Genomic DNA, 24,946 nt, shown 5'->3' with positions numbered 1-24,946 from the left:
AGCACGAACTATCTTAGAACTTCAAAGATAGTGCTTGGAGTTTCACTTGCAAAGTCCCACCGTATATTCCTTCTAATACCACTCCCCTCACATTTCTCTCTCCAATTCCTACACCTTCACCCACATTTCCCTCCCACACCCACGATTTCTGTATCAAAATCCCATTATTTCTTCCATAGCCAAGGCTTTGAATTCGAATTTGGGTTTTCAAAAGACGTTGTTTGTTTGGATTGGATGTTGTTGCAAATATTTGAGAATTCTCTCTACGTCTCTCTCTATCTCGCAATCCCAAATTTCAGTAATATAAGAGGAAAGGAAAAGAGAGCAGCAATTCCACCATTGACAGTCATTAAAAAGCTTTGAAGCTTTGAATTCTAATTTGGGTTTTTAAAAATTATTATTTGTTTGGATTGGGTGTTGTTGTAAATAATTGGGAATATGGTTTGGAGTTTATATCTCAATTTTGAGGGGCTTTGGTGTAGATTAGACTTGGTTTTGGCTGAATTTCAGATTGAAACTCGAAGAATAAGAAGACATGACGTACATTATATTTGCATAAATTGTAGAAAAATTGTAGACTGTTGTTTATTTATATTTCAGCTTTTGTGTTTTTGTGTTAAAAGTTTTGATGGGAGCTTGTTATTCCACTTCGTCTTTTTTGGAGCTAACTTGTGCATAGGAGAAGATGTTTTTTAAGTTATATATATTGCTATACCTTTAAATTCAAGAAGTATGGTTGTATTGTATTTAAAGAGGCGTGAATTTGTAGAATAGGTTGAATGTGAGGAGTGAGTCAAATAAAACTCACAATGGCTTGTTTTATACATTTAATCTACAACAAAACTACATATCATTTGAAAAATTAATATGAAAATACAGAATTTCAATGTTTCTACAAATTATCTACAAAATATCTACAAACTGGGTACATTGAATTTTAGTATCCCAATTCCCATTCAATTGTAGCATAATTGCGATTTTCAACATAATTGCGTTTTTTGCAGAAGATTTGTTGAAGTTTTAGTCGTTTTTGATTTGTGAAAACAAAAAACAAACCATCTACAATCAGAATACAAATAATCTATAATTTATCTACAAAATATCTACAAACTGGGTACATTGAATTTTAATATCCCAATTCTCATTCAATTGTAGCATAATTGAGATTTTTGACATAATTGCATTTTTTCAGAAGACTTGTAGAAGTTTTAGTCGTTTTTTATTTGTGAAAACAGAAAATAAAGCAACTACAATCAGAATACAAATAATCTACAATTTATCTACAAAATATCTACAAACTGGGTACATATTTGGACTCGACATGTTTCCCCTGAAATGTATGTTTCACATTTTTGATACATATTTTTGTCCAAAACAGTACTAAATCATCCACTTAAATACAATTGTTATACAATATTGTTCAACTTTCATACAATAGGTAAATGGATAAAAGAAAAATAAATAAACAACAGTCTACAATTTTTCTACAATTTATCTACAATTTTTCTACAATTTCTGCAATATAATGTATGTCATGTCTTCTTCTTCTTCTTCTTCGAGTTTCAACCCGAAATTCAGCCAAAACCAAGTCTAATCTTCACCAAAACCCCTCAAATTTGAGATATAAACTCCAAACCATATTCCCAATTATTTGCAACAACACCCAATCCAAACAAATAATGATTTTTTAAAACCCAAATTTCAATTCAAAGCATCAAAGCATTACAATTTCTGCAATATGTCTTCTTCTTCTTCTTCTTCTTCGAGTTTCAATCTGAAATTCAGCCAAAACCAAGTCTAAATCTTCACTAAAACCCCTCAAAATTGAGATATAAACTCTAAAACATATTCCCAATTATTTACAACAACACCCAATCAAAACAAATAATGATTTTTGAAAATCCAAATTTGAATTCAAAGCTTTCAAGCTTTTTAATGGCTGTCAATGGTAGAAGCCTGTAAATTGAGGAGAAAAAAACTTTAATCGTCCTTTAAGTTTGGGCTTAGAAGTATTTTGGTGCTTATTATATTCCACTAAACATAAAATATCCTTTATGTTTGCAAAAGTGGACGCCTTTGGTTTAAGATTAAACAGAAGCTATAAAACTAACGGGGAATGGCACAAACTTAACGGTGACAGTGACAGTAACGTCAAAAAGACAAAGATCTCTTCAACTACATTTTGAGAATTGTAGATTGTGAAACTGATGCTGCTTTAAGATTGCCTCATGAACGGCTCCAGTTGCTCTGAAGCTGCTTAAGAATTGTATAGATATGCACGCTGCTTAAGAATTGTATGGATAGCTAGTGCTAGATATCCAGATTTGCATTTTTGTATATTCAATATAGTGCCATCTTCATCTATGCACGCTGCATTCAGCCTAACTAAGACATAAAGGATTTCAATACTTGAACGGACTCATTTGTTTTTTTTTTAGATTAAGACGTCTGAAATCTGAATACATGTCTGAATATCAAGATGTGCATTAAGATTAAGATATCTGAATCTGAATGCACATATGAATATATTAAGATATGTAGTAAGATCTGAATACGAAATAATTAAGTTTGTTTGATTTTTAACATCTGAATGTATAAATTATCTTTATTTGAAAATTAATAAACATAAAATTCAAATGAAATATTAACCAATCTAATATTCTATCAATAAAATATATAGTTTTTAAAAATATGATAGTTGTTGGTGGTGATGGCTAACGGGTGAATGGCGACTAGAGGCGGTGGTTGGTGGTAGTTTTGGTTAGAGGCGGATCTAGGATTTAAAATTGGCGGGTGCCATAATTTCCTTTAATGTATACTTTGTAATAACTAATACGAAATTTGTTAGGAACGTTTAATCGATTTTTTTTGAGTTGATTTGGGTCAACCTAATAGGTTATTTTATTTAAAAATTAAAAATTACATCTCAGATATAAAAAAACAAATGTGATTAGAATTTTAAAATAGGATCACACCTTTATTATAACAACATAAGTAAACTTGTTGCGGCCAAACGCACACGCAAGTATACGCGGTCATCAAGTAATAAAGTGACTAAAAGTCGGATGTCGATCCCACGAGGACTTGTGATTAACTATTAACTAAATTAGACTATCCTAATTATCTATACAAGAATTAAACCAAGAAGTATTTGATTCTAAACTAATTAAAATAAATAAAAACAAATAATGAACTTTAAACAGAGGAAAAGAGCAGATTTTTATGATATCAATGTAATAAAAACGATCTAGGGTTATGGGCTATCTAACATTCCTATTCTATTCTTCAATTGAATTGACTAACTAATTTATCTAGTTTATTGGTTGACAGGGTTAATATTGCTCATAAGAATCTGTCGAGTTCTTACTCGCCTATTCAAGCTAACCTAACTCCTATATGTCTATGGAATTAGAATCAACAAGAACGCATTTATAATTCCTGTAAATCAACCAAGCAAGGCAATTAGGTATATGTCTATCCTAACCGCGAATCCGTTCCCCGAGGCCCAGGTTCAAGAACTTGCTCTACTCAATCCTATATGCAATCTAGAATTCCCACTTTCGAGTTCAACTCTAGATTCGTAGATAGTATTCAATTGGTGAAACAATCAAATAATTAAGTGCAGGATTGAATAAATAAACCAATATGATAAACTAAGAAATCAAAATCAATATCCGAATAACAATAGTCATGAAAGAACCACAACCCTAGAACGTGAAGTTTAGCTCCACATAGACATGGTAGCAAAACAACAAATCATACAAAGAAACATAAAAATTACTAAGTTGGTGGAAGAAAAGATGAAACCCGGCCTCCACGGCGGCTCTGCGCTTGTCCTTGGTCAAAAGTTGCTCTAAAAAACATTCTCCTATGTATATATACCAAGTAGGGTTGGGCCCAAATAATTATACCTTCTCCAATTTGAAAAAGGACACTTTTCCCGGGCTTAACTAGCGCTGCAGCGCATTTGACCGCGCATCTGGGCGCGCTAATTGGCTGACTTTCTGTTTCTGGGCGCGCTAAAACTACCGCGGCCGCGCATCTGGGCATCTTTCACCCTGTTACGTTCTGAATTTGGAAAAACGTAAAACATGAAAGTTGTAGCCCTTTGAGTTAGCTTTCCAACCATATATTGTGGAGCCAAAATGGAGTTCTGAGCAAAAAGTTATGTCTATTTTACTAGACAGTGCGCAATCTGCCTACTGGAGTCTTCGTTCGCTCTAACTATCATCCGTTGACCCCCAAACACGATCCCGACTTAATTACTTGAACTTTTACTCAAACTTTAAAGCTCCAAATCACTTGAATTCATTCCATAACATCTATATAGCTCGGAATCACTCCTACAAGGCATAAAACATACAATTAGTGCAAAACACTAGCGATTAAAGCTCAAACTCAATTAAAGTGCAGTAAATTAGAGTGTAATAAGCGACTAAAATACGTAATTATAGCCTATCATCAGCTATACCTGTTAAATAAAGAGACCATCTTCTTCCCCACGACAGAAACAGAAAACACCCCATTTTTTAATTCAAAAGAAACAGCGGTCCCCCCCCCCCCCCTCCTCCTCTTTTTCTCCAAAAAAATTCCGAGTGGACCCCACCTGTCACACAAAAAGATAAGATTGTAGGTCCCGCATCCAACCCAAGCCTTCTATTGTTGTGGTTTCCTCGTTTCGGGCTCAAAATTTTAATTTTCCGACTTTTCTAAAAACATAAATCGAGGTATTCCGGTTTAGTTTATGTCAAAACTTGTATAATAATGCATATTAGTTGTCTTGAATGTGTTTCCATGTTGTTTTGTATTTTGTTTGCGATTAAATTAGTATGTTATTTTCATCCGGATTAAGATATTAGTGTTTTAAAAAAATAGTTAAAAGTTGAGAAATAATTTTTCTTGTTAATAAAAATGTTCATAAATTTCTTTACTGTTTTATATGTAATTTCGTGAATGTTATGTTATTAAAATATATTTGTTATTTTTATTTAGGTTAGATTATTTATTTGCTTAAAGACTAGTGCCCTTTTAGCGTAGTAGAATATAGAGCCTTTTAGCGTAGTAAAATATAGAGCCTTTTAGCATAGTAAAATGTAGAGCCTTTTAGCGTAGAATCTCTGTAGTTTAAGTATCTACTATATTGATAGATCAAACACAAACTCCGTCCAATTATAATTTGCAAAAATTAATTATTTAATTTATAAAACAAACACACAGAATTATGAAAAATATTGAAATTGACACACATAAGAATTCAGGATAGCTTGGTGCTACTGGGCCTCAAATATCGAGCCTGGAACCCATAGGTATATACGTCGTAGTCCAATTAAATAATTAAATATTAACTAATNCTTTAGCTCCACATAGACATGGTAGCAAAACAACAAATCATACAAAGAAACATAAAAATTACTAAGTTGGTGGAAGAAAAGATGAAACCCGGCCTCCACGGCGGCTCTGCGCTTGTCCTTGGTCAAAAGTTGCTCTCAAAAACGTTCTCCTATGTATATATACCAAGTAGGGTTAGGCCCAAACAGTTATACCTTCTCCAATGTGAAAAAGGATACTTTTCCCGGGCTTAACTAGCGCTGCAGCGCATTTGACCGCGCATCTGGGCGCGCTAATTGGCTGACTTTCTGTTTCTGGGCGCGCTAAAACTAGCGCGGCCGCGCATCTAGGCGCGCACTTTTCACCCTGTTCCGTTCCGAATTTGGAAAAATATAAAACATGAAAGTTGTAGCCCTTTGAGTTAGCTTTCCAACCATATATTGTGGAGCCAAAATGGAGTTCTGAGAAAAAAGTTATGTCTATTTTACTAGACAGTGCGCGATCTTCCTACTGGAGTCTTCGTTCGCTCTAACTATCATCCGTTGACCCCCAAACACGATCCCGGCTTAATTCCTTGAACTTTTACTCAAACTTTAAAGCTCCAAATCACTTGAATTCATTCCATAACATCTATATAGCTCGGAATCACTCCTACAAGGCATAAAACATACAATTAGTGCAAAATACTAGCGATTAAAGGTCAAACTCAATTAAAGTGCAGTAAATTAGAGTGTAATAAGCGACTAGAATACGTAATTATAGCCTATCATCAATAAGTAAAATTAATAGTTTCACTGGAAAATTACATCTTTTCTGTGTATTGAAAATTAATTTACACAAGTAAGATAACATCTTCAAAAAGAGAATTACATCAACCAGAATAAGAAATTTTAAAAAAATATTTTCCATAGATACATTATACCCCATAATCATAAATTAGATAAACTACAATTTATCATAAATCAAAATCATAAATCACATATTTCTTAAGCAATGCTTACGAAATTATTGTAAAGTGATTTAAATTATATCTAACAACCATCGCATAACCCAAATTTTTATGATATAATAAAAAAGATGAATTTTTTTTTTATCACAATCCAAAATTCTCATTAACACTCAAGTTTTTCGGATCTGAAACAAGAAAACTCATAAATTTAATTAAGAGGATTGCTTATTTTATATAATTTTAAAGTTCAGGAGTCTCTTTTTTTAGTGTTCTTCCTAAAGATCACATACAAAATAATAGGATAGAGAAAAGAAAAATAAAATAATAATAAAACGACAAATAGAAAATTCGGTGGTACCCGAAAAGGAAATGACTCGGATAAAAGGAAATAAAAGCACAAAAGAAAAGAGAAAGTGAGACAAGGTTCAAGATAAATTCAACTTGAATTTTACACACGAGAAAAACTTTCAAAAAGGTCTATCAGCCATGACACCTTTGCTTAGTTTACCGTTGCGGGTGGCAGGATCAGATAATTAACCTCATTTAAGAAAATCTCAACATAGGTATATAAAAAACTTATCATCTTACCGGGTGCCATGCCACCCCTCCTTAAAGGGGTGGATCCGCCCCTAGTTTTGGTTGATGATGGTGGTTCATACTAGTAGCTAGTAGTAATTGATAGTGGTGGCGATTATGATTGAGGATGGTAGTGGCGGATGGTGATAGTAGTTGTGACTAAGGAAGGTGGTGGGTGGGTGGTGGTAGGTTATAATGATAGGCAGTGCCGGCTGTGGTTGTTGATGGTGATGGGGTGGTAGTTGTGGTAGTTGAGGTGGATGAGTGTTGATTGTGGGTGAGAATGATGGTGGTTGGAGTGGTGGGGATACTGGGTAGTGATGATCGATAATGATGGCGGCTATGATTGAGGATGATGGTGGCATAGTAATGGTGGCATAGTGGTGGTGGTGGTGGCGGCGGCGGCATGGTGGTAGTTGATAATGGTAGGCGGTGGCGGTAGTTAATAATGAATATGTGATAACATCTTAATGAAATTAAGTCTCTGTTATGGATCTTAGTCATACAGACCTATTCAGACCCATTAATATTCAGACCTCCATTAAGTGCAAACAAATGAGGCCCAAGTCTCGAAGCACAATTTTCATTCGATCGAACTCCATTTTTTGAGTATTAGATCTTCTACGACTCATTGATGGAATCTACATTGCTTGTCGCTGAATATGGTTGTTGCTTCTACTGTTACATCACCGGTTTTGCTTTATATGAATGAATTTGGGAGAAAGGGAGTCACGGGTTCTTCGGTTAGTTCTTTAAGGATTTTGGAAGATGAGGTGAGTGACATGTCTCATTAACAGATTCTGTGAAACCGAGTTAGATACTTCCGTTATTTTTACCCGAGTTCTGCCACTTTCCATCAGATTTAAAGATTATGTTTAAACTTGAACCAAAGGTGTCTACTTTTGTAAACATACAGGACGTTTTATGTTTAGTAATATATAAAAAGGACCAAAATACTTCTAAGCCCATACTTAAAAGGACTATTTAGGTTTATTCCTCCCACTTGAGATTGAGTCATTAATTATCCGAACCCATTCTTCCTTCTCCATCGAAACGAGCTCGTTTAAATCCAAAGGTGTTTACTCTTTCCAGTTATGGATTCTTCTGGATAATTTGATTTTAATGAAGGTCAAGTTTTGTTATTCAGAAACTGGTTTCGCTTAAAGAAGAAGAATTTGCCTTGACTTGAAATGTGATAAATGAAATTCATGTGTGTTATGTGCTTCCCTAAGGGATTTATTCCTATTAATTTTGCAAGATGAGAAGTAAAATTAAGTACTTGTTTTAATTTGACACTTCTTTTATGGACTATTCAAAGCATTTCTATTATTGATACTATTCCATTCTATTTCTACATTTCATTCTATTTCTACATTTCATTTGCCGTTAATTCTTTGATCAATACTAAATAAAACAAGTTGGTATTGCTTGACTAGTAGCTTTTGCAATTTCATATTTGGGTAAAATAAGTTACTATTTCATGATTGTTCTGCTAATTGAGTATCCTTCAATCTATGTTGCTGTACTTTTCAAAAATGTTGTGTGGTACGTGTCAGATCCTCCAAAGGATTTGTCTGATGAATTCGTTCGAAAATGATCCAGGTTGCTGGTCTTAACTCCCAGATTAGATGTGGAGTATCAAAAATAAATTATCAACAAGGTTAATGAATATTTGCATAGCATCTCTTTGCAAAGCCAAACAATTGGAAAAAGCTGAAGGGTTAATAGTTGATGGCATAAGAATCGGAGTACAACCAGATGTAGTCACTTACAATACAGTGATTGCTGCGTATTGTCGTGTTGTTGGCATTGATCCAGGTTATTCCATCCTTCATAGGATGAAGGAAGCTGGAATTAATCCTGATGTTATTACGTATAACTCTTTAATAGCTGGAGCTACCAGATATTGCATGTTATCCCGGTGTCTCGATCTGTTTGATGAAATGCTTGAGATGAGTATTCTTCCTGATATTTGGAGTTACAACACCTTAATGCATTGCTTCTTTAAATTGAGAAAGCCAGATGAAGCTTACAGAGTTTTTCAGGATATTATTTTGAAAGATATTTCTCTTCATCCAGCAACATTCAATATATTAATGAATGGTCTTTGTAAGAATGGATATACAGAGAATGCCCTAATGTTATTTAGGAGTTTAAAACGTCATGGATTTACTCCCCAATTAGTAACTTACAACATTCTTATTCATGGGCTGTGCAAGTCAGGTCGAGGAAAAACTGCAAAAGAGTTTCTCAATGAATTGGTAGAAGCAGGTCATATCCCAAATGCCATCACTTATACGACAGTAATGAAATGCTGCTTCAGATGTAGACAATTTGAAGAAGGCCTTAAAATCTTTGCAGAGATGAGAAGGAAAGGATATACATATGATGCCTTTGCTTACTGTACAGTTGCTAGTATGTTACTTAAAACCGGGAGGATGAATGAGGCCAATGAGTACCTGGGCTATATCATTACAAATGGCTTTGACCTTGATACGGTGTCTTTTAACAACATTATTAATCTATATTGTAAGGAAGGTCAGCTGGATAATGCTTATAAGTTGCTGTACGAGGCAGAAAAAAAAGGCTTGGAGTCTGACAAGTACACGCATACTATCTTAATTGATGGCTTGTGCAGGACTGGTAATTTCAAAGAGGCCCAGCAACATTTGGACTGTATGAGTATGATGGGTTTTGATTCTAACTTAGTTGCTTTGAATTCTTTTATTAATGGGTTGTGTAAAGCTGGTCACCTTGATCATGCATTGTGGATGTTTGAATCAATGGATGCCAAAGATTCCTTTACTTACTCCACTATAGTGCATGGTCTTTGCAAAGCTGGGAGGTTTCGTGCAGCATCTAAGCTATTACTATCATGTGTTAGAGGTGGCATGAGAATTCTTAAATCAAATAAATGTGTTGTTATTAGTGGCCTTCGTTCTTCTGGGTTTTCACATGAAGCAAGGAAGGTCCAGTCTAAAATTCGATTGGCTAAGATACTGCATTATTAATTAGGAATGGTGCTCAACTCTGCCACTCAAATGTTAACCTTATTAATTGCCTACGGTTTTGCACTATAACACTTTATGGAAGCCGAAAAACATCGAGCGTTAATGCAACTGAGAATACAACCTACAGTAACCAGTTTCAAGTCAAGTAGTCGATCCTCTTGTAAGAGACAAACACAGTGACACTTCTGTCAGGAGGTGGTTAATTATATACTTTTCCTCACCCTAAGGATACTGATGACATGCTGTTGAAATTGTGAAGAGTTATTCTGTGGAAGTAAAGGCATGCTTTATCACAGATGCTAAACAACTAGGCGGGTCGGACTGTAAGTCATTTGTACTTCTAAATAATCTCTTTCCACTTATTTTGGTGTAATGTTTAGTATTGTATTCCAAAGTTAGATAGTAGAGTACAATCAGTTCAAGGAATGCTCTTTTCTGCAGCATGACATTCTGGCCTCTGAATCCGAAATCATTAAGCAGTTGTGATTGGCTGAAGATAAATCAAAGGTAAGGATTGTATTCCTCTTTTCCTTTATCTAGAAATGAAGTGGTCTTCCATATTTGAGCCAGAATGCTTTTTCCTCCTGTTTGAAGTTGCTTAAGATGTGTTGACTGTAGCCAATTGACTCGGGGAACGAAGGTCAGTTAAGCTAGATAGATAGTAGGGATCACTGTTATACAGTTAATGCATGCATCATGCTTTTATGATCTGTCTCCCCAGTTCCTCTTTTGAGACCTTTTGTAAAAACGAACAACTTCAGTGTTTCAAATTCATTGGTTCAGAGTTCAAGATATTCATTTGACTTATATTTTAAATGAGTGATTATAAAAGAAAACATTAAAGTAATGTTGAAAAGTTTGTTTGATGGAGAAAAAATCACGTCTAATGTTAAAGTTTGAATAGTTGAATGAATTTGAATAACTGAAAATTTGTATAGAAATGGAAATGGTGTCAAAACATTTGGGAACGTCCAAAATGGGAAGTGTGTAGATCTGAACCTGAAAAAGTAGTTCATACACAGAGCCCTGAGAGTAGCGGTAAGCTTAGCTAATGGAGGTTCTCTCTCTGAACTGATGCTGGATTAACTAAATTTAATTTAAATTCAACAAATTATTCAAGTTAGATTTCTAGTTCTGTTAATTAATTCGACAAGTGACTTAGATTTTGTGCTATAGGAATGGATCAAAGAATCTTATATATGAATGTTATAGCATTGAATAAAGGTTTAGTGATATTCTTTTCCTAGATCTGATTTTGCAGCTATTCTAGAGTAAGGAGCTTCTGCAACTATCATCTATTAACGTCTAAAGGATGTGATTCAATGTCTGAATCTGACATGGTTCAATACCTGGATCTCATCAAGCGCTTTTATGTATTTATATTTCCTTCCTCTTGTACTCAGGGGATTTTGCACTAATCAATAGAATTTTCACTTTCTCCAACTTATAACGTTTTTTTCCCAAATCAGGACCTGTACATCTTTCTGCCTTGAACTTATCAAGTCTTCTTGTAGTTTATAAACATCTTTGGAAAACATTGTAGTTTATGTTCTACAATTTGTGTAAAAGCATTACACTGCTCGTTTTCTCTTGGCAAGTTATTTGTAGCTTAGCCCTTTGGAAGTAAAAACTTATACTTTGAGTTTCACCATTTCTCTGACTGGAAGTGTTTGGTTTATATTCTTTGCCTGAAATCCTTTTCTTTCTTAAGTTTCAAGCTTAACATATTTGCAGTTATGCATGCTGGAAACAAGAATATAATTTTACACACTAGCAATTAGATCCTCGCATAGAGTAATTATTCATCATTTAACTGAATAGATTAATGCCTGCTTCTAGTCAGTTTGTCTCAGCATTTGATGAGAGGTACAACGTAAATGAATATGACAAACTCTCAACAACCTGGAGATGACCAGACTGACCACAACTGTTGGTTGTTATCAAATTCATTGATAATTGATATTGTGGTATACCTTTGACCATTTGCAGACTTTTTAATTGCACAATGGGTTACTACTTGAGGACAAGCTTTGTCTATTTAAGTTTGAAGTTGTAAGTTCCCTTCATCTTCATTTTCCGAATGGATTTTCATAGCAGCTTCAGTTGTGAAATTTTTCCTTGCTCTCTCTTTCTCTATGATAGGAGATTGAGCAACTTCAAAGATTTGGGACGAGGAAGCCAGCTTCTAAAGCTTCTTCTGTCAAAGACCACGTACTTAATCCAGTGAGTTTAAATTTCTAATTTTCTTTAAAAACCTAAAGAGCCATAACGAGTGCTTCTGAGTAAAGGGGTTGTGGAGACTAAATGATGGAGGAAATGGCTTATGGAAAGAGGTGATCGACACTAAATATGGTAAAGCTGTTAATTGAGCTTCTAAATCTGTCTCACAGCCAAATAAAATGGTTGTATGGAAACAAATCTCCGGCTTATGGGATGAACTCCAGAAAAATATTATGTTAAAAGCTGGCAGAGGGGATAGGATCAGATTTTGTGCTAGGCCCATGGTTAGAGGAAGGATGTCTGAAAGATATCTTTGCCTAATTTATACAACATAGCTGTAAATAAGGAGTCTGTTGTTGTTGATATTTTCTCTTAATCTGGCTGGCGATTACAATTCAGAAATTCTAATGCTTGGGAAATAGAGGAGGTGTGTAGATTATTACTTTTTCGGAACCTATAGTCCTGGATGCAAAATAGAATGGACTCACATATCTGGTTGGCTAGTAAAGATGGTACTTTCTCAGTCAAGACTTACTACATTTTGTTGCTGAAGCAGGCAGGGCCATGGGAACTACTATATAAAACTAAGGCGGCTCCTATAGTTCCTTGCTTTGGGTGGACTTAGACACTCAATTCTTGTTTGACGCAAGATGTTCTACAGAAGAAGATATTCAACATTAGCAGTGGATGCTATTTCTAAGGAAGTGCACTAGAGTCTTGCAATCATCTAATGCTACTTTGCTCTCAAACTTGGCAGATGTGGGCATGTTTTCTGAATATTTGGTGTATACCGGGCAATGCCTCAAGAGTGTGAAGTATCTTGCAAAGCTGGAAGGGGCTTTGCGCTCCTTTTTACTCTTCTAAATTGTGTTTCATTCCTTCCGAGTTAAATTTGCTGCTTATCATGCTTTTGCCATCTTCTAACAACACTCTTCTGAAGCCAAGGAAAACAAAGAGCTGTCAATGAAGCAGATTACACAAATAAAGTAAGGTGCTAGTCTGATATCAAGAAATCAGTCTCCTGTAGTTCTTGTTTTTGGATATATTTATTTTAAATAAGTTAGTTGCAGTTGTAAAAACTTTTAAGAGTATATGGCTCACTAGGTATCAAGTCAAATAGATAACCTGTAAAATTGCTGGAAAACCAAGCATTGTTCTCATATTTAGTTTGTCTATTCCAACTTCGTGCTTCACATATTTGAGAAAGCAATAACATTCGAGTTGTACAGATCTTTTTGACAAATGAAACAATCTATATTTACTTAAAAGGAAGAAAGTCAGCTAACTATGTAGTCTAATGTTTTCTCCATGAAGTTGCCTATTCACTTGCTCATGTTCTCATACACTGGTTCGGAAACTTGCTCATGTTCTTATACACTTCTGATCCAAAGTACAATACAACAAAATGTGATGTCTTAATTAATGTGAATTACACATATGTATAACTGTTCTTTGTTTTTTCTGATAATAACTAAAGACAAATTTCTGCTTTTTCAGGTGGACTAATCCTTTTTAAAGCCAAGTACTTCTGTAGCATTACTCCAGTATACTCCATCATTACTCCATATCCGTTGTATACTAAATTTGTTTCATTGATTAAATCTGATCCAGTAATACATACGTTGCTTACAATTTCGTCGAAAGGAGAGGTTCTTGATGTTAATGGGAAAAGTGTTGATGTAGATGAAGATGAGTTCTTTAGGTTGACTACTAAGGAGGGGAAAATGATTGTTGAGAGGGATCATTTGAGGGTTAAAAGGGGAAGTTAGTTGTGTAATTTAGACTTTGAGCAAGATCCTGCTCAGATTCTTGATGCTTTGATGCCACTCTATTTGAATAGCCAGATTTTGAGGGCACTCCAAGAGTCATTTGCGAGTGAGCTTGCTGCTAGGATGAATGCAATGAGTAATGCCACGAATAATGCAGTTGACTTAAAGTGGAACCTTTCGATTGCTTATAACCGGGAAAGGCAGGCGAAGATCACTGGCGAGATATTGGAGATTGTTGCTGGAGCAGATGCACTTTACATAGTTGCACTGAATCTGGTATCTGGATTCCTCATTGTTTCATAATTTGGATATCCTTATTTCATTTTCATTTGCTGAATCTGCTCCTTTTAATGTATGCATTTCATCTAACACTTGAACTGTTATATAGATTATGCCAACAAGGATTGGGTATTTCCTAGATCTTAGTTATCCATGTGAGTCTGTCGTTTATATCATCAACCAACATGACTGACTTGCTCATTTTTCTCATATACTTCTGATCCAAAGTACACCACAACAAAAGGTGATGTCTTAATTACTGTGAATTACACATATGTATAACTGTTCTTTATTTTTCTTTATAATGACTTGAGACAAATTACTGCTTTTTCAGGTGGACTAATCCTTTTTAAAGCCACGTATTTCTGTAGCATTACTCCAGTATGTTGTAACAGCTAAGCTATCCAAATTTACACAGAAATTGCTAATTTAGTTTAGAAATGTTGTAATTAATAGTAAAAATTGAACGTTGCTTCCTTCTATCGCACGTATGTTCTCTTGGATTTGGCGTTTATCGAAATTGAATATAAGAAAACTCTAAGTTATTTTATATGTACTATGAATATATGCTTGATTATTGGTAGAGATTTGTATAATTATTTTATTTTCCCTGCAACCGGAAGCGAATTTTGGGAAATCTACTTTACCTTTTGGCTTATTACAGTTACCCAACCTTCTCTGCTAATCATGCTTTTGTGCATAAATATTGGTGGTCCCCATCATAGATGCAATCCAATGAAATTCATATATTTGTTTTTTGATTTAATTGTTTTGGATGTGATCGCTAAATTTACTTTACAATAGAGACCTGTTTCTACTATATCATTTTTTCCTTTGAAACAATCCGCGGGTATGTATACTAGTATTGCTTTAACAAAAAATTTGGTAGACATAACTTAGAATATCAGGATAAAACAAACTGAAAAAATGAAATGTTGCTTTTTAGTATACGGAAAGGAGTATAATTAGCTAAATGGAGGACAATACAATGAGGTGAACAAATATTTATTAACAACTTCCATTGTCTATAGAGACAAGGTATGAGATTTTGGTAGCAGAAAAAACAAAAAAACAGTCTCTACATTGTTAAGGAATTTGAACTCGGAAGAACCAGGGGAGGGTAAAGGCCATTACAAAACAGGCAAGCAGGAAGTTACAGCAAGATTGCTGACATCTCCATCTACAACCATTCTGCTGTATAGGAGTAGATGAACTAGATGTGATATATGAACTTGTGGATTCTACTGTCCGTTGGTTCCATTCAACCACCATTATTCTGCTCTCCTCTAATCTTGTTTGCACATTTTTTGCCCTCTTCCCACATATTTCGCATAATCTGTAAATTAGATAGAATTTAAAGTTTTATAATCTGTGGATGTAAAGAATTTTCACACTACAAGTAACTTGTCTATAATAAGTGATATTAGTTATCTGAACAATAAGACATATTATGTGACATAGAAATTTAAAAAAAATACTATTCAAATTTACGTGATGTAATAAGTGAGAAACTAAAATACATTGGAGTATTCAAAACGTAAAAATTCTTTGCATTGTCAGGGGTTGTTTGGTTGGGAAACAAGCTATTCCAGAATTGTTATCTCACCCTCCTATAGGGATAAAAATAATACTATAATCCCGTGATAACTAATTTCGGAATTAGTTATACCATGATTTTATCCCAACCAAACGTGGGCTAAACTCATCTCAAATTTAATCCCAAAATTAATTTATCCCTTATCACTCGTACCAAGCGAGCCCTGTTTGTTTGTGCATGAAAAATAGGAGGATGATATAATTCTACCTGTTACCTCTCTGATTAAACCAGGCTTCAGCACAATGGCGATGACAAATACCAAGCTCAGATTTACAGTCACAACCAAGCTCAATTATTTCCTTGGACTCTTCATTCAAATGACATATACGACATACTTTTTCCATTCCTTGATTTTCATCAATGTCTATTACTACTTCAGTACCTTTCTCTAATATTTTTTCTCTTAATTCTTGTCCTTCTCCATTACTAGAAACCTTCTCTAAATTACCTCCACATTTAATACTCTTATTTAAATTGCCATCATCTTCTCCTTGTTTTATGTCAGTAGTCTCCTTAACTTCTCCTTGTGTTATCTCAACTTCATTATTTTCTGCCATTCCTGGATTCTTGGAACAGTTTGAAAGCTCTTCTTTTTTCGAATTTCCACCGCTTGCAGCAGAATCCTGCATAATTTGCAAAAAACCCTCTTAAGATTAAAGGTTGGTTTAGTGCAGAATCCCAACTTTGAGGGAAATAAAGGAAGGGACAGACATGGAAGAAGGAACAAATTAAAGAAAATGAATGAAAAAAGCATATCTTCTTTACGCGATTTTCACTTGAATATGCTTTGCTTCAAGTCGTTATTTAGTATGCAGGAAGCTTTAATTCAGTGGGAATAAAGTTGAACGATACTGAGTAGTATTATATTGGTGAATTCGTACGAAAGGTGATAGAACTTAACCTTCATTTTAGATGGCAGAGACAGAGAATGTGAATTATATTTTGAATTTTAAAGAATACCTTTTTAATTTCTAAGTAAAAAACGTGATAGAAATGAATATAAATCAAAATTATTTTGGCTGCTCATCATGCTTTGGCCATCATCTTCTACCAGGCAACAACACTGCTCTAAAACAAAGGGAAAATGAAGAGCCACACAAACAAAGAAATTAACTAGTCCGATATCAAGAAATTACATTGTATAACAGGGCCAGAGCTGGGGCTAGAAGGGGTTCATCCGAATCCCTTTCACTGAAAAATTACACCTTATATATAAGGCTAATTTTCTTATGTATATAATAGTAGATGTTGAGACCCTTTGACTTCTTCACGTGCTTAATTATCTATATGTTGAGTCCACTTACAACTTGTTTGGATTGTTGTTACATGTCGTTTCATAATGTATCATATTGTATTGTATTGCATTCTATTGTACTGTTTGATGAATACGACGTTTGGATGGATGTATCGTTTGCCGTCTTTTCATGATATCACGCACCAACAATATGAAGAATAAACTTGCAGTATTACTAAGAAAAATAGGATACGGAGTAAAGTTATCATATAAAAAAAGTAAGGTAAAGGATAAAATATGATTATTTAATAATAAGAAAGGACAAGATGAGATAAAAAAGTAAGGTAACGATGCCACCACACCAAATCCATCGTTCAATAAAGTGACACTTTTCGTCGTTACATAACGACGGATTTAACGATACAATACAATAAAATTTAAGTAACAATCAGAACAAACACTGTATTTAAAATAACAATAAAATACAATACAATAGGTAAAAACCATCCAAACAAGCAGTTAGTGAAAACACTACTTAATTGTTCCCTGAGGTTTAGCCTTAGTGTCATTTACGTCTAGATTTAAAAAATTGATTATCCCTGGCATTATGAAGGTGCTGAAGAATAGCTTGTGTGTTTCTTCATCTTATTCTTTATAGTATACATTATGCATTTCATATATGAATATTGTTGGCTGTGGTGACTTGAGCTGTCAAATTTGATTTCGTTTTAAAAAGGATACCTCAAATTGAACTATACATAAATCATCCGTTGTACCCAAAAAAAAAAAAAAAAAATTGTTGATGATTTTGATGAATTTGTACAACACAGGGTTATATATTTTTCTTGGTGAGAGAATGACAGGTGCTTAAAGAAATGGCTTGTAACGTTGCTGGAAGAACAAGCATTCCCATTGTTCTCTTATTTAGCTTGTCTTTTCCACCTTCATGCTTCAAAAATATGAGAAAACAATGAGTAAAAATTTGTATCTTATTCATTGGAAAATGAAAAATCTATCATTTAAAACATTTGAAAAAGAACTTAGAAGATTATCAGGATAAAACAAGCTAAGACGAGTACGTTTAGGATGATGAAAGTTATTTTGCATGAAAAATGTTTTTGGTTGATGCAGAGGCGGCTTAATACATTTGGGAGCCTAAAGCCAAATATTAATTAGAGGCCTTAAGTCTTTCCTTACATTTAACAATCACTAGTCTTAAGATACGCGCGTTGCGCGTGTACTTTATCTCTAAAAAATAAATTGTTTCTAAAAGCCGAATAAATATTATTTTAAATTGTACATGTTTGAATTATAAATTGAAAGTATAATTAAATAAATAGAATTAAACTTTTTGTCAGATGGAGCACGAAAGATGTTGCATCCTTTCTTAAAACTTTTAAAGATGATAAACTTATAACTCAAGAAAAAGTAAGAAACTATTTGCGAAAATTTATAATCTAAGGATAGACTAAAGATCAATATAATTAGGAAACATTTACCCGTATAATTAATTTTTGTTATTTGAATTGTGTATCTAATCATGACTCATTCTTTATTGCAGTTGAACAATATATTTAAATCTGGCTAAACGGATTTTTTGAACTTCAAATTTTATCGTAAAGTATTTTTTGTACTAAACCAATATTTTGAAGTTAGCCCATGCCAATCACGGCAAAAGCTAACCTCAAAATTCAAGTTCTTCTATTTCAACTCAAACTTAACGCTACTTCTTTTATTATAAAATATTAAAAAAATTAAATGGTGAATTTTTTTCATTTTGAGATATTCTAAAATAAACGACAGACAAAAAATCTATCCTAGTTTATATCTTCAAATGAAGACTTAAAGTGTTTAAATTTAGTTGGGATAACTCAAAGTTCAGGATCTCTTATTTTAATGCAAACTCAGTACTGCACTACTTGTTATTACTATGCGTTTATTCATATTATTCGAGTGGAGTACGTGAAAAATTAGCATCAATATTTAAAAAAAAAAATGTATTAAGATGGTCAAAATTTCATAACAGTAAAAGTGACAATTTTGTGGTAAAATTCAAATTCTTAAAATAATCTTTAATAAATATTTAGTTCATTTTTTAAAATAATTGTAATATCCAACTCAATAAATTTGTCAGAAGGGTAATTACGTTGAAGTTTAGCTTTTCTTTGAAAGGTGAATACGACATTTACCTAATGAAGTTTTCTTATTAAATAATTAAAACATGAGATAGGAAATAGGACACCTAAACCTAAAAGGAAGGGAAAATAGTCCTAAATATTAGTATAAAAATAATTAAACACTTATTTATATAATAATCATCAGTAAATACTTATGAAAAAATTATAAAACCGATATACATGCCTACTAAAAATTAAAGTCATAACAGACGAAGCTTGTTAAACATACATAACTTTAATAACTTTATAAATATCTCTTACATAGATTGTACATATGTTTGGTATTTTTTTTTTCTAAGAATACAAACTCGTGTGTGACCAACAATTCTAGTTGCATTGTATTTTCTAATTAACTATACGTGAAATTTTCAAATAATTTTAAAAAGTACAATTTTATTTTATTTTGATTCCCTAAATATTAGGAATTTTTACAGTGTTCAAATAAGGAATAAAATAAGAAAAAGATTCAATAACCAAAATTTTAGCTCATTTTAAAATCCTAAATATTAGGAATATAATTAAATTACAATTTTGTCTGATGTAAATTCAGTTTTAAAGGGGTAAAAAAGGCAAACGACATTTCGCTAAGGGCCTTCGTACTTTTAATATAGACTAGATTCTCTGCACGTGCGTTGCACGTGTATTCTATGACATTTTTTAACAGAATATGTATAGTAAAAATAGTTAGAGCATACATGCTTGAAAAATATTTGGTTTTGTTATAAATTACAAATTTAACTATACCAAAAGCTTAGGATTTTCACGTAACTTAGGACTTTTAGGAATAAAATTGGGCATACTCTTCGATCAACTTTATCCATTCTTCTAGCCATCATACTATCATTCATGATCATTGACATGGATAGAGTTTAAGAAAACGTAATAAATAAGCATCTCTACATATGTCATTGCAAAATGCAAAATTTTAACTTAGCACATCTTAATTAATAATGTGAATACTATTCAAGCAATACAAAGCATGAAAAATTATTCACAGTTTAATAATATATATAAAAACTGCAGAAGTTACCACTTACAATCCAAACAATGATCCTTTCTGCCTCTTGGAGCAACCTCTACTTTCGAAAACCCGTGCAATCAAAATTTTGCGACCATTATATTCTAAATAAATGGATAAAAAATATTCGATATTGTAATATATTAATATATTATAATCCTTTGCATTTATAAAAACTGGTTAATAAAGAGATGGGTAGTGTGCATTTTAATATTTGAATCGTACAATAAAGTGTAAAGAATTTAGGATTGATTCACATCCTAAAAGCATTATGAGTAGTGCAGGTATCTACCCTCATTTGTGAGGAATTCAGTTTTCATTTGCACGAACTAACGTACGGCGGATAATAAAAACGCAAAAAAGCAAGAAGTACTTCCGAAAAGAAATTAAGATCTATACTTTTTTTCCTTTTTCTTTTAAATTTACTTTCATTTTTGTCTATTAAAAAAATAAGAATGGTAAATTGGTAATATTTAGAAAGGAATACAGGCTACAGAACAGAAAACAAACCATAGAAGCTGCTCATTTAATTCTAATCTCATTAAATTCAACACATAGAAGTTCTTTAATTTGTTTTTAATTTTACCTTTGAATTCAATTTATTTTAATTAACTTAGTTAAGGATATTATGTAGGATCCATATTATTTCGAGATTAAATGTCTAAATTTGAAATACTTAAGTTGTATTTGTTGCAAATTTATATTATAAAAATGTCTAAATTAATTTTCTCCTTTTATTGGTTTTCCATTTTTGCTTGTTTCATTTATGTTGTTGTGTCACAAGACCTAAATCAGCACAAGACTCAACCCAATGAACCATTTCTTCTTCACTTTTTTAAGATCTTAAACACAACAACCAAGTCTCATGCAGACTACATAAGTAATAAACCAATAAGGTGGAGTTAAATTAAAATCGCGACAACCATCCTCAATATATGACTTATCTTAAACAATTATCATTTCAAAAATACATGAGCAATAATTCTAGACTATGCGATATTAGTAGGGTATCAGGAATAGAGAGAACAAATGCATCGGTAGTTTCCTTTCCTCATTTCTTAAAATTTAATGATCGCCGAACTCAAATACATAAAAAAAAAGTTCTGTTAATACTTTAATCATTCATTTTTCGAACTTTAACATCGTTTGTGAATTAAACATTCTCGACTCGATGCATGCGCAATTTAATGACAGAAAAGACACAGAGTAAGAGAAGAATACCTGTCAAAGATGAATTAACAAATTTTCTGAAATTTGTTGATGAGTCATAATAGTCGGGTGTGTCCCTTAACGTATGGAAGTCCAGATCGGAATCACTGACAGCTATGGCTGTCCAACGGGACGGGCCGTCCCGTCCCGTCCCGCGACCCGTCACGGTCCCGTCCCGTCCTGCTAAAAATTAAACGGGATGGGCCAATGTTACGCGGGACACGGGACGGGACGGGACGCCCGTTTCGTCCGGTTTGTCCCGTCCCGTTTCGTCCCGCTTCGTCCCGTCCGTCCCGTCCCGCNAAGCCTAGCGTTTTTTATTTTTAATTCATAAGTAGGTAGTTAGGTTGTTAAGAAGGGCATTTTAGTAATTCAACTTTTAAGTTAAGGGCTTCATGCTTTTATAATAATATAGATATATATAGATATAGATATGCAAGTTTCTACAATATTGTATTGTAAAATAAATAAGAAAAGTTAAATTTGTTTCATAATTAAGAAGCGTATGACTTCCATACTCTTTTCTTACAGTTATGCTACATAATTAAGGAAACGATTTATAGATTTTAAAATTCTAATCGATTTAAAAGTCCTAAATATAAGAAACTTTAGTTTAAAATAAGGAAAGATATTATAACCAAAATTTTATTCTATTTAAAAGTCTTAAATATTAGGAAAATAACTAAATGACTATTTTGTCAAGTGTAAACTCTACTATTAAAGGATAAAAAAGGCGAACTACATTTCGCTTAGGGCCTTCGTGCTTTTAATATAGTATAAATATATATATTTTTATCTAAAGTCTATTTCCCTAGCTTGTTTAAGATGCAAAGTGGATAATTAAATTTTTTTTATAATCAATTTGTTTTAATAATTCTTCATCAATTGGCAATGCAGTCAATCTATTTCATCATATTTTTTTTTTGAAATATTGGTTTAAAGAGCTTCATGTTGAGGTTCTATTAACGTTTCACTCCTTCTTTCTCTTTTTTTTTTTAATTGTGTGATTAAGTAATTTTATTGATATTTTTTAGTTGACAAATTTAAATTTTAAAGTAATATATAATATAAAAATAATACATATATTAGGTAAAAATACAAATGTCAAATTAAAAGAAAAAGATAATAGACATTGAAAATAATAAAGCGTGATTCTAGAAGCTGAATTACTTGATATTAAAATATAATTTCATTGCTCTGATGCTTAAAAACTCGAGAAAGAATAAAAAAGTATGTGCCATTTTTTATCTATTCAATGTTCTTTGTGTTATTATCGAGAGAAAAGATAGTTTAATATGAAAAGGAATTTTTACCTCATATAGCAAATGTTAACACCTTATTTATTTTAAATAAATACCATTTAAATAAATTATATTCTATAGATACCTTTTATGGTTTATAGCAAAATTTTTAATTTTGGTTATCTCCTACACTTAAGCCACTAAACACGTTATTTTTTATTTTTCTCCCTCCCTTTTCAGATTTCTCTCTCTCATAATTCCCGTATTTCATAAAAACTTCTCAATACACGTTCTTTCTCTCTCTATTTTGATTCACTCTATTCTCTTTCCCATTCCCTGTAAACACGCTCAAAAGCAGAGAAACCTCTCACCCACACCGCTTCCTTCTTCCCCAATCTCGGTATAAACCCTAATTTCCTCTCAATTTTCGTCATTTGTTTCTATAATTAGTGTGGTAAGTATTTAAATTTTTTGACTTTCGCTATTTTTGTTTATTCTAAACATCTCTACTCACCAAGTTTTTCTCTAATAAACAGTATCGAAGCGTATTCTCACAATGTCTGATTCAACACCCCGCAAGTTGATTATACCCACTAAAATTCTCACTTTCGATGGGCCCTCTTTCTCCTTGCAAATCACTCAAGGGGAATTGGATGCAGGTTTAGCCAAAAATATGGCATTGGAGAATTCGTATTTTTGTATGTATTCAATATTGTATATTAGTATGTAATCAGCTCCAGTCGTGTGCATTGTATATCCAATTCAGAGACTGAATAACACACTGGCTATAATTGTATATTCAGCAGATTGTATATGTGTGTATTTAAATTGTTATATTATAGCTGAGTATATAGCTGTATTCAGATGTATTGTGGTTGGTTATGTATATACAAGTCAGGCATTGTCTATAATATATTGTCGAAGTATGTGTTAAACAAGTTGTATTCGAATGTATTCAACACAATACTACAACTAAATATATCTAGAATCTATTCATGAAAAGATTCAAAATGTATTACTTCACAATGTTATCGGAATCTATGACAAATAGTTGGAGCACTAATACATGTCAGAGTGTTAACTAAATCCTACGTGGAGCATTTCTACACGTTCGCTTATTATGTCCCCCCTGCCCACATATGCTACATGAATGTTGATTTTTCGGCTGCAGCAATTCACTGAAAGATTTATTGCACTTCTTTTTTGGCCTTCTAGGAGGTCTTTTTCATTTTGGTGGTAATACAACTTCCTCTGCAACATGTGCTGGTATATTCCATTCATTTGAACCGTGAAGCATCTGAACAGTTGATGTTGGACTTCACAATGCTTCATTTGAAGGAAACTTTCAAAACAAGTATTACTCAGTTGTTTGTATTGCTCTGGAGTAAGATTTCTTTGAGGTAGGAGACTATGTCTGTGTTAGTATATACATTGATATGGGGTGCAAATATAGGTTGTTTTTTCACAAACAGCTTAATTTCCTGCATTTAACATATACATATAAATACAACTGAATACAGCACATATTTCATAGTACAACTGATATGAATACATATAAATACAACTAAATACAAACTGCAAAAATAAACTGGAGTAAGAAGTCAGTGATCGAAATATATGTACATATATAATACATACACATACAACAAATAAAGACATTGCAATTAGAATAAAACAATGATGGAAACTTTGAAAATCCTTATAAGTACAACTAAATGCAATATGAAAAGGTCAGTCTAGTAAGGTAAAAAAACAGTGAAGAACTATTTGAATACATCTAAATAAATCTAAATACATTATGCAACATACAATCTATACTATATTAAAAGCACGAAGGTCCTTAGCGAAATGTCGTTCGCCTTATTTACCCTTTAAAAATAAACTTTGCATTAGACAAAATTGTAATTTGGTTATTATCCTAATATATAGGACTTTAAAATTAATTTATTTTTTTATTATTAAGTATTTCCTTGTTTGAATTATGTAACAAGTCCTAATATTAAGGACTCTAAGGTAGGTATTATTTGGGGAAATAGAAGTAATATTACGTTTCTTTTCCTTGTGTATCCGACGACAAATTTCTACAGAAATACGTTTCACATTCATTCTTCTTATATTGGGAACTTATAATTCTAATAAGATATACTACTAAAAGTAAGAAATTTGGTACCTAATTAGTTATTTATTTTAATTATTAATATAGTTTTTAAATATAACACAAATTTGATAAAGAAAATAATATATTGTTCGAATAGGAAAAAAGTTCGAAAATAATATATACTCCCTCTGTTTCATATTAAATGAGGTACTTTCCTTTTTAGTCCGTTCCAGAATAAAT

The 24,946-nt window shown here is 32.7% G+C and overlaps 3 protein-coding genes across 8 annotated transcripts; 2 read left to right on the top strand and 1 right to left on the bottom strand.

The window, feature by feature from the left end:
- Nucleotides 1–7,841: 7,841 nt before the first annotated feature.
- LOC109208378 (putative pentatricopeptide repeat-containing protein At4g17915) lies at nt 7,842–14,684 on the top strand. 5 transcript variants are annotated; one of them, XM_019371491.1, is made up of 8 exons: nt 7,842–7,928; nt 8,456–10,187; nt 10,306–10,371; nt 11,854–11,916; nt 12,007–12,087; nt 12,641–13,070; nt 13,582–14,376; nt 14,467–14,684. In XM_019371491.1, the coding sequence occupies exon 2, from the start codon at nt 8,482–8,484 to the stop codon at nt 9,862–9,864; it is 1,383 nt and encodes a 460-aa protein (XP_019227036.1). In that variant the 5' UTR covers nt 7,842–7,928; nt 8,456–8,481; the 3' UTR covers nt 9,865–10,187; nt 10,306–10,371; nt 11,854–11,916; nt 12,007–12,087; nt 12,641–13,070; nt 13,582–14,376; nt 14,467–14,684. The 5 variants fall into 5 exon arrangements, with proteins under 5 accessions (XP_019227036.1, XP_019227034.1, XP_019227031.1 ...); XM_019371489.1 differs by having other exon boundaries at nt 12,007–13,070; nt 13,582–14,129; nt 14,242–14,376; XM_019371486.1 differs by having other exon boundaries at nt 12,007–13,070.
- On the top strand, nt 11,690–14,156 carry LOC109208381 (ATP synthase gamma chain-like). Its single transcript, XM_019371494.1, has 6 exons — nt 11,690–11,737; nt 12,007–12,087; nt 12,255–12,368; nt 13,399–13,474; nt 13,582–13,835; nt 13,890–14,156. The coding sequence occupies exons 1-6, from the start codon at nt 11,690–11,692 to the stop codon at nt 14,154–14,156; spliced, it is 840 nt and encodes a 279-aa protein (XP_019227039.1).
- A 368-nt stretch (nt 14,685–15,052) lies between the features above and the next one.
- On the bottom strand, nt 15,053–16,434 carry LOC109208384. 2 transcript variants are annotated; one of them, XM_019371495.1, is made up of 2 exons: nt 15,937–16,434; nt 15,053–15,468 (listed from the first exon to the last, which is right to left on the bottom strand). In XM_019371495.1, exons 1-2 carry the CDS (start codon nt 16,356–16,358, stop codon nt 15,219–15,221), a joined length of 672 nt encoding a protein of 223 aa, XP_019227040.1. In that variant the 5' UTR covers nt 16,359–16,434; the 3' UTR covers nt 15,053–15,218. The 2 variants fall into 2 exon arrangements, with proteins under 2 accessions (XP_019227040.1, XP_019227041.1); XM_019371496.1 differs by having other exon boundaries at nt 15,944–16,434.
- Nucleotides 16,435–24,946: the final 8,512 nt, after the last annotated feature.

The sequence above is a fragment of the Nicotiana attenuata genome, unplaced genomic scaffold (assembly GCF_001879085.1).
Source record: "Nicotiana attenuata strain UT unplaced genomic scaffold, NIATTr2, whole genome shotgun sequence".
NCBI lineage: Eukaryota > Viridiplantae > Streptophyta > Magnoliopsida > Solanales > Solanaceae > Nicotiana > Nicotiana attenuata.
This window is presented reverse-complemented; position numbering and strand designations above follow the sequence as displayed.

Coding starts and splice junctions, on each gene's coding strand:
- LOC109208384 (XM_019371495.1), bottom strand. CDS start 16,358: ATGCAGGATTCTGCTGCAAGCGGTGGAAATTCGAAAAAAGAAGAGCTT. Junction 15,469..15,936: donor TTTAATCAGAGAGGTAACAG/GTAGAATTATAT, acceptor TCTAATTTACAG/ATTATGCGAAATATGTGGGA.
- LOC109208378 (XM_019371491.1), top strand. CDS start 8,482: ATGTGGAGTATCAAAAATAAATTATCAACAAGGTTAATGAATATTTGC.
- LOC109208381 (XM_019371494.1), top strand. CDS start 11,690: ATGCCTGCTTCTAGTCAGTTTGTCTCAGCATTTGATGAGAGGTACAAC. Junction 12,088..12,254: donor AAGACCACGTACTTAATCCA/GTGAGTTTAAAT, acceptor TCTGTCTCACAG/CCAAATAAAATGGTTGTATG. Junction 13,836..13,889: donor TTGAGAGGGATCATTTGAGG/GTTAAAAGGGGA, acceptor GATCCTGCTCAG/ATTCTTGATGCTTTGATGCC.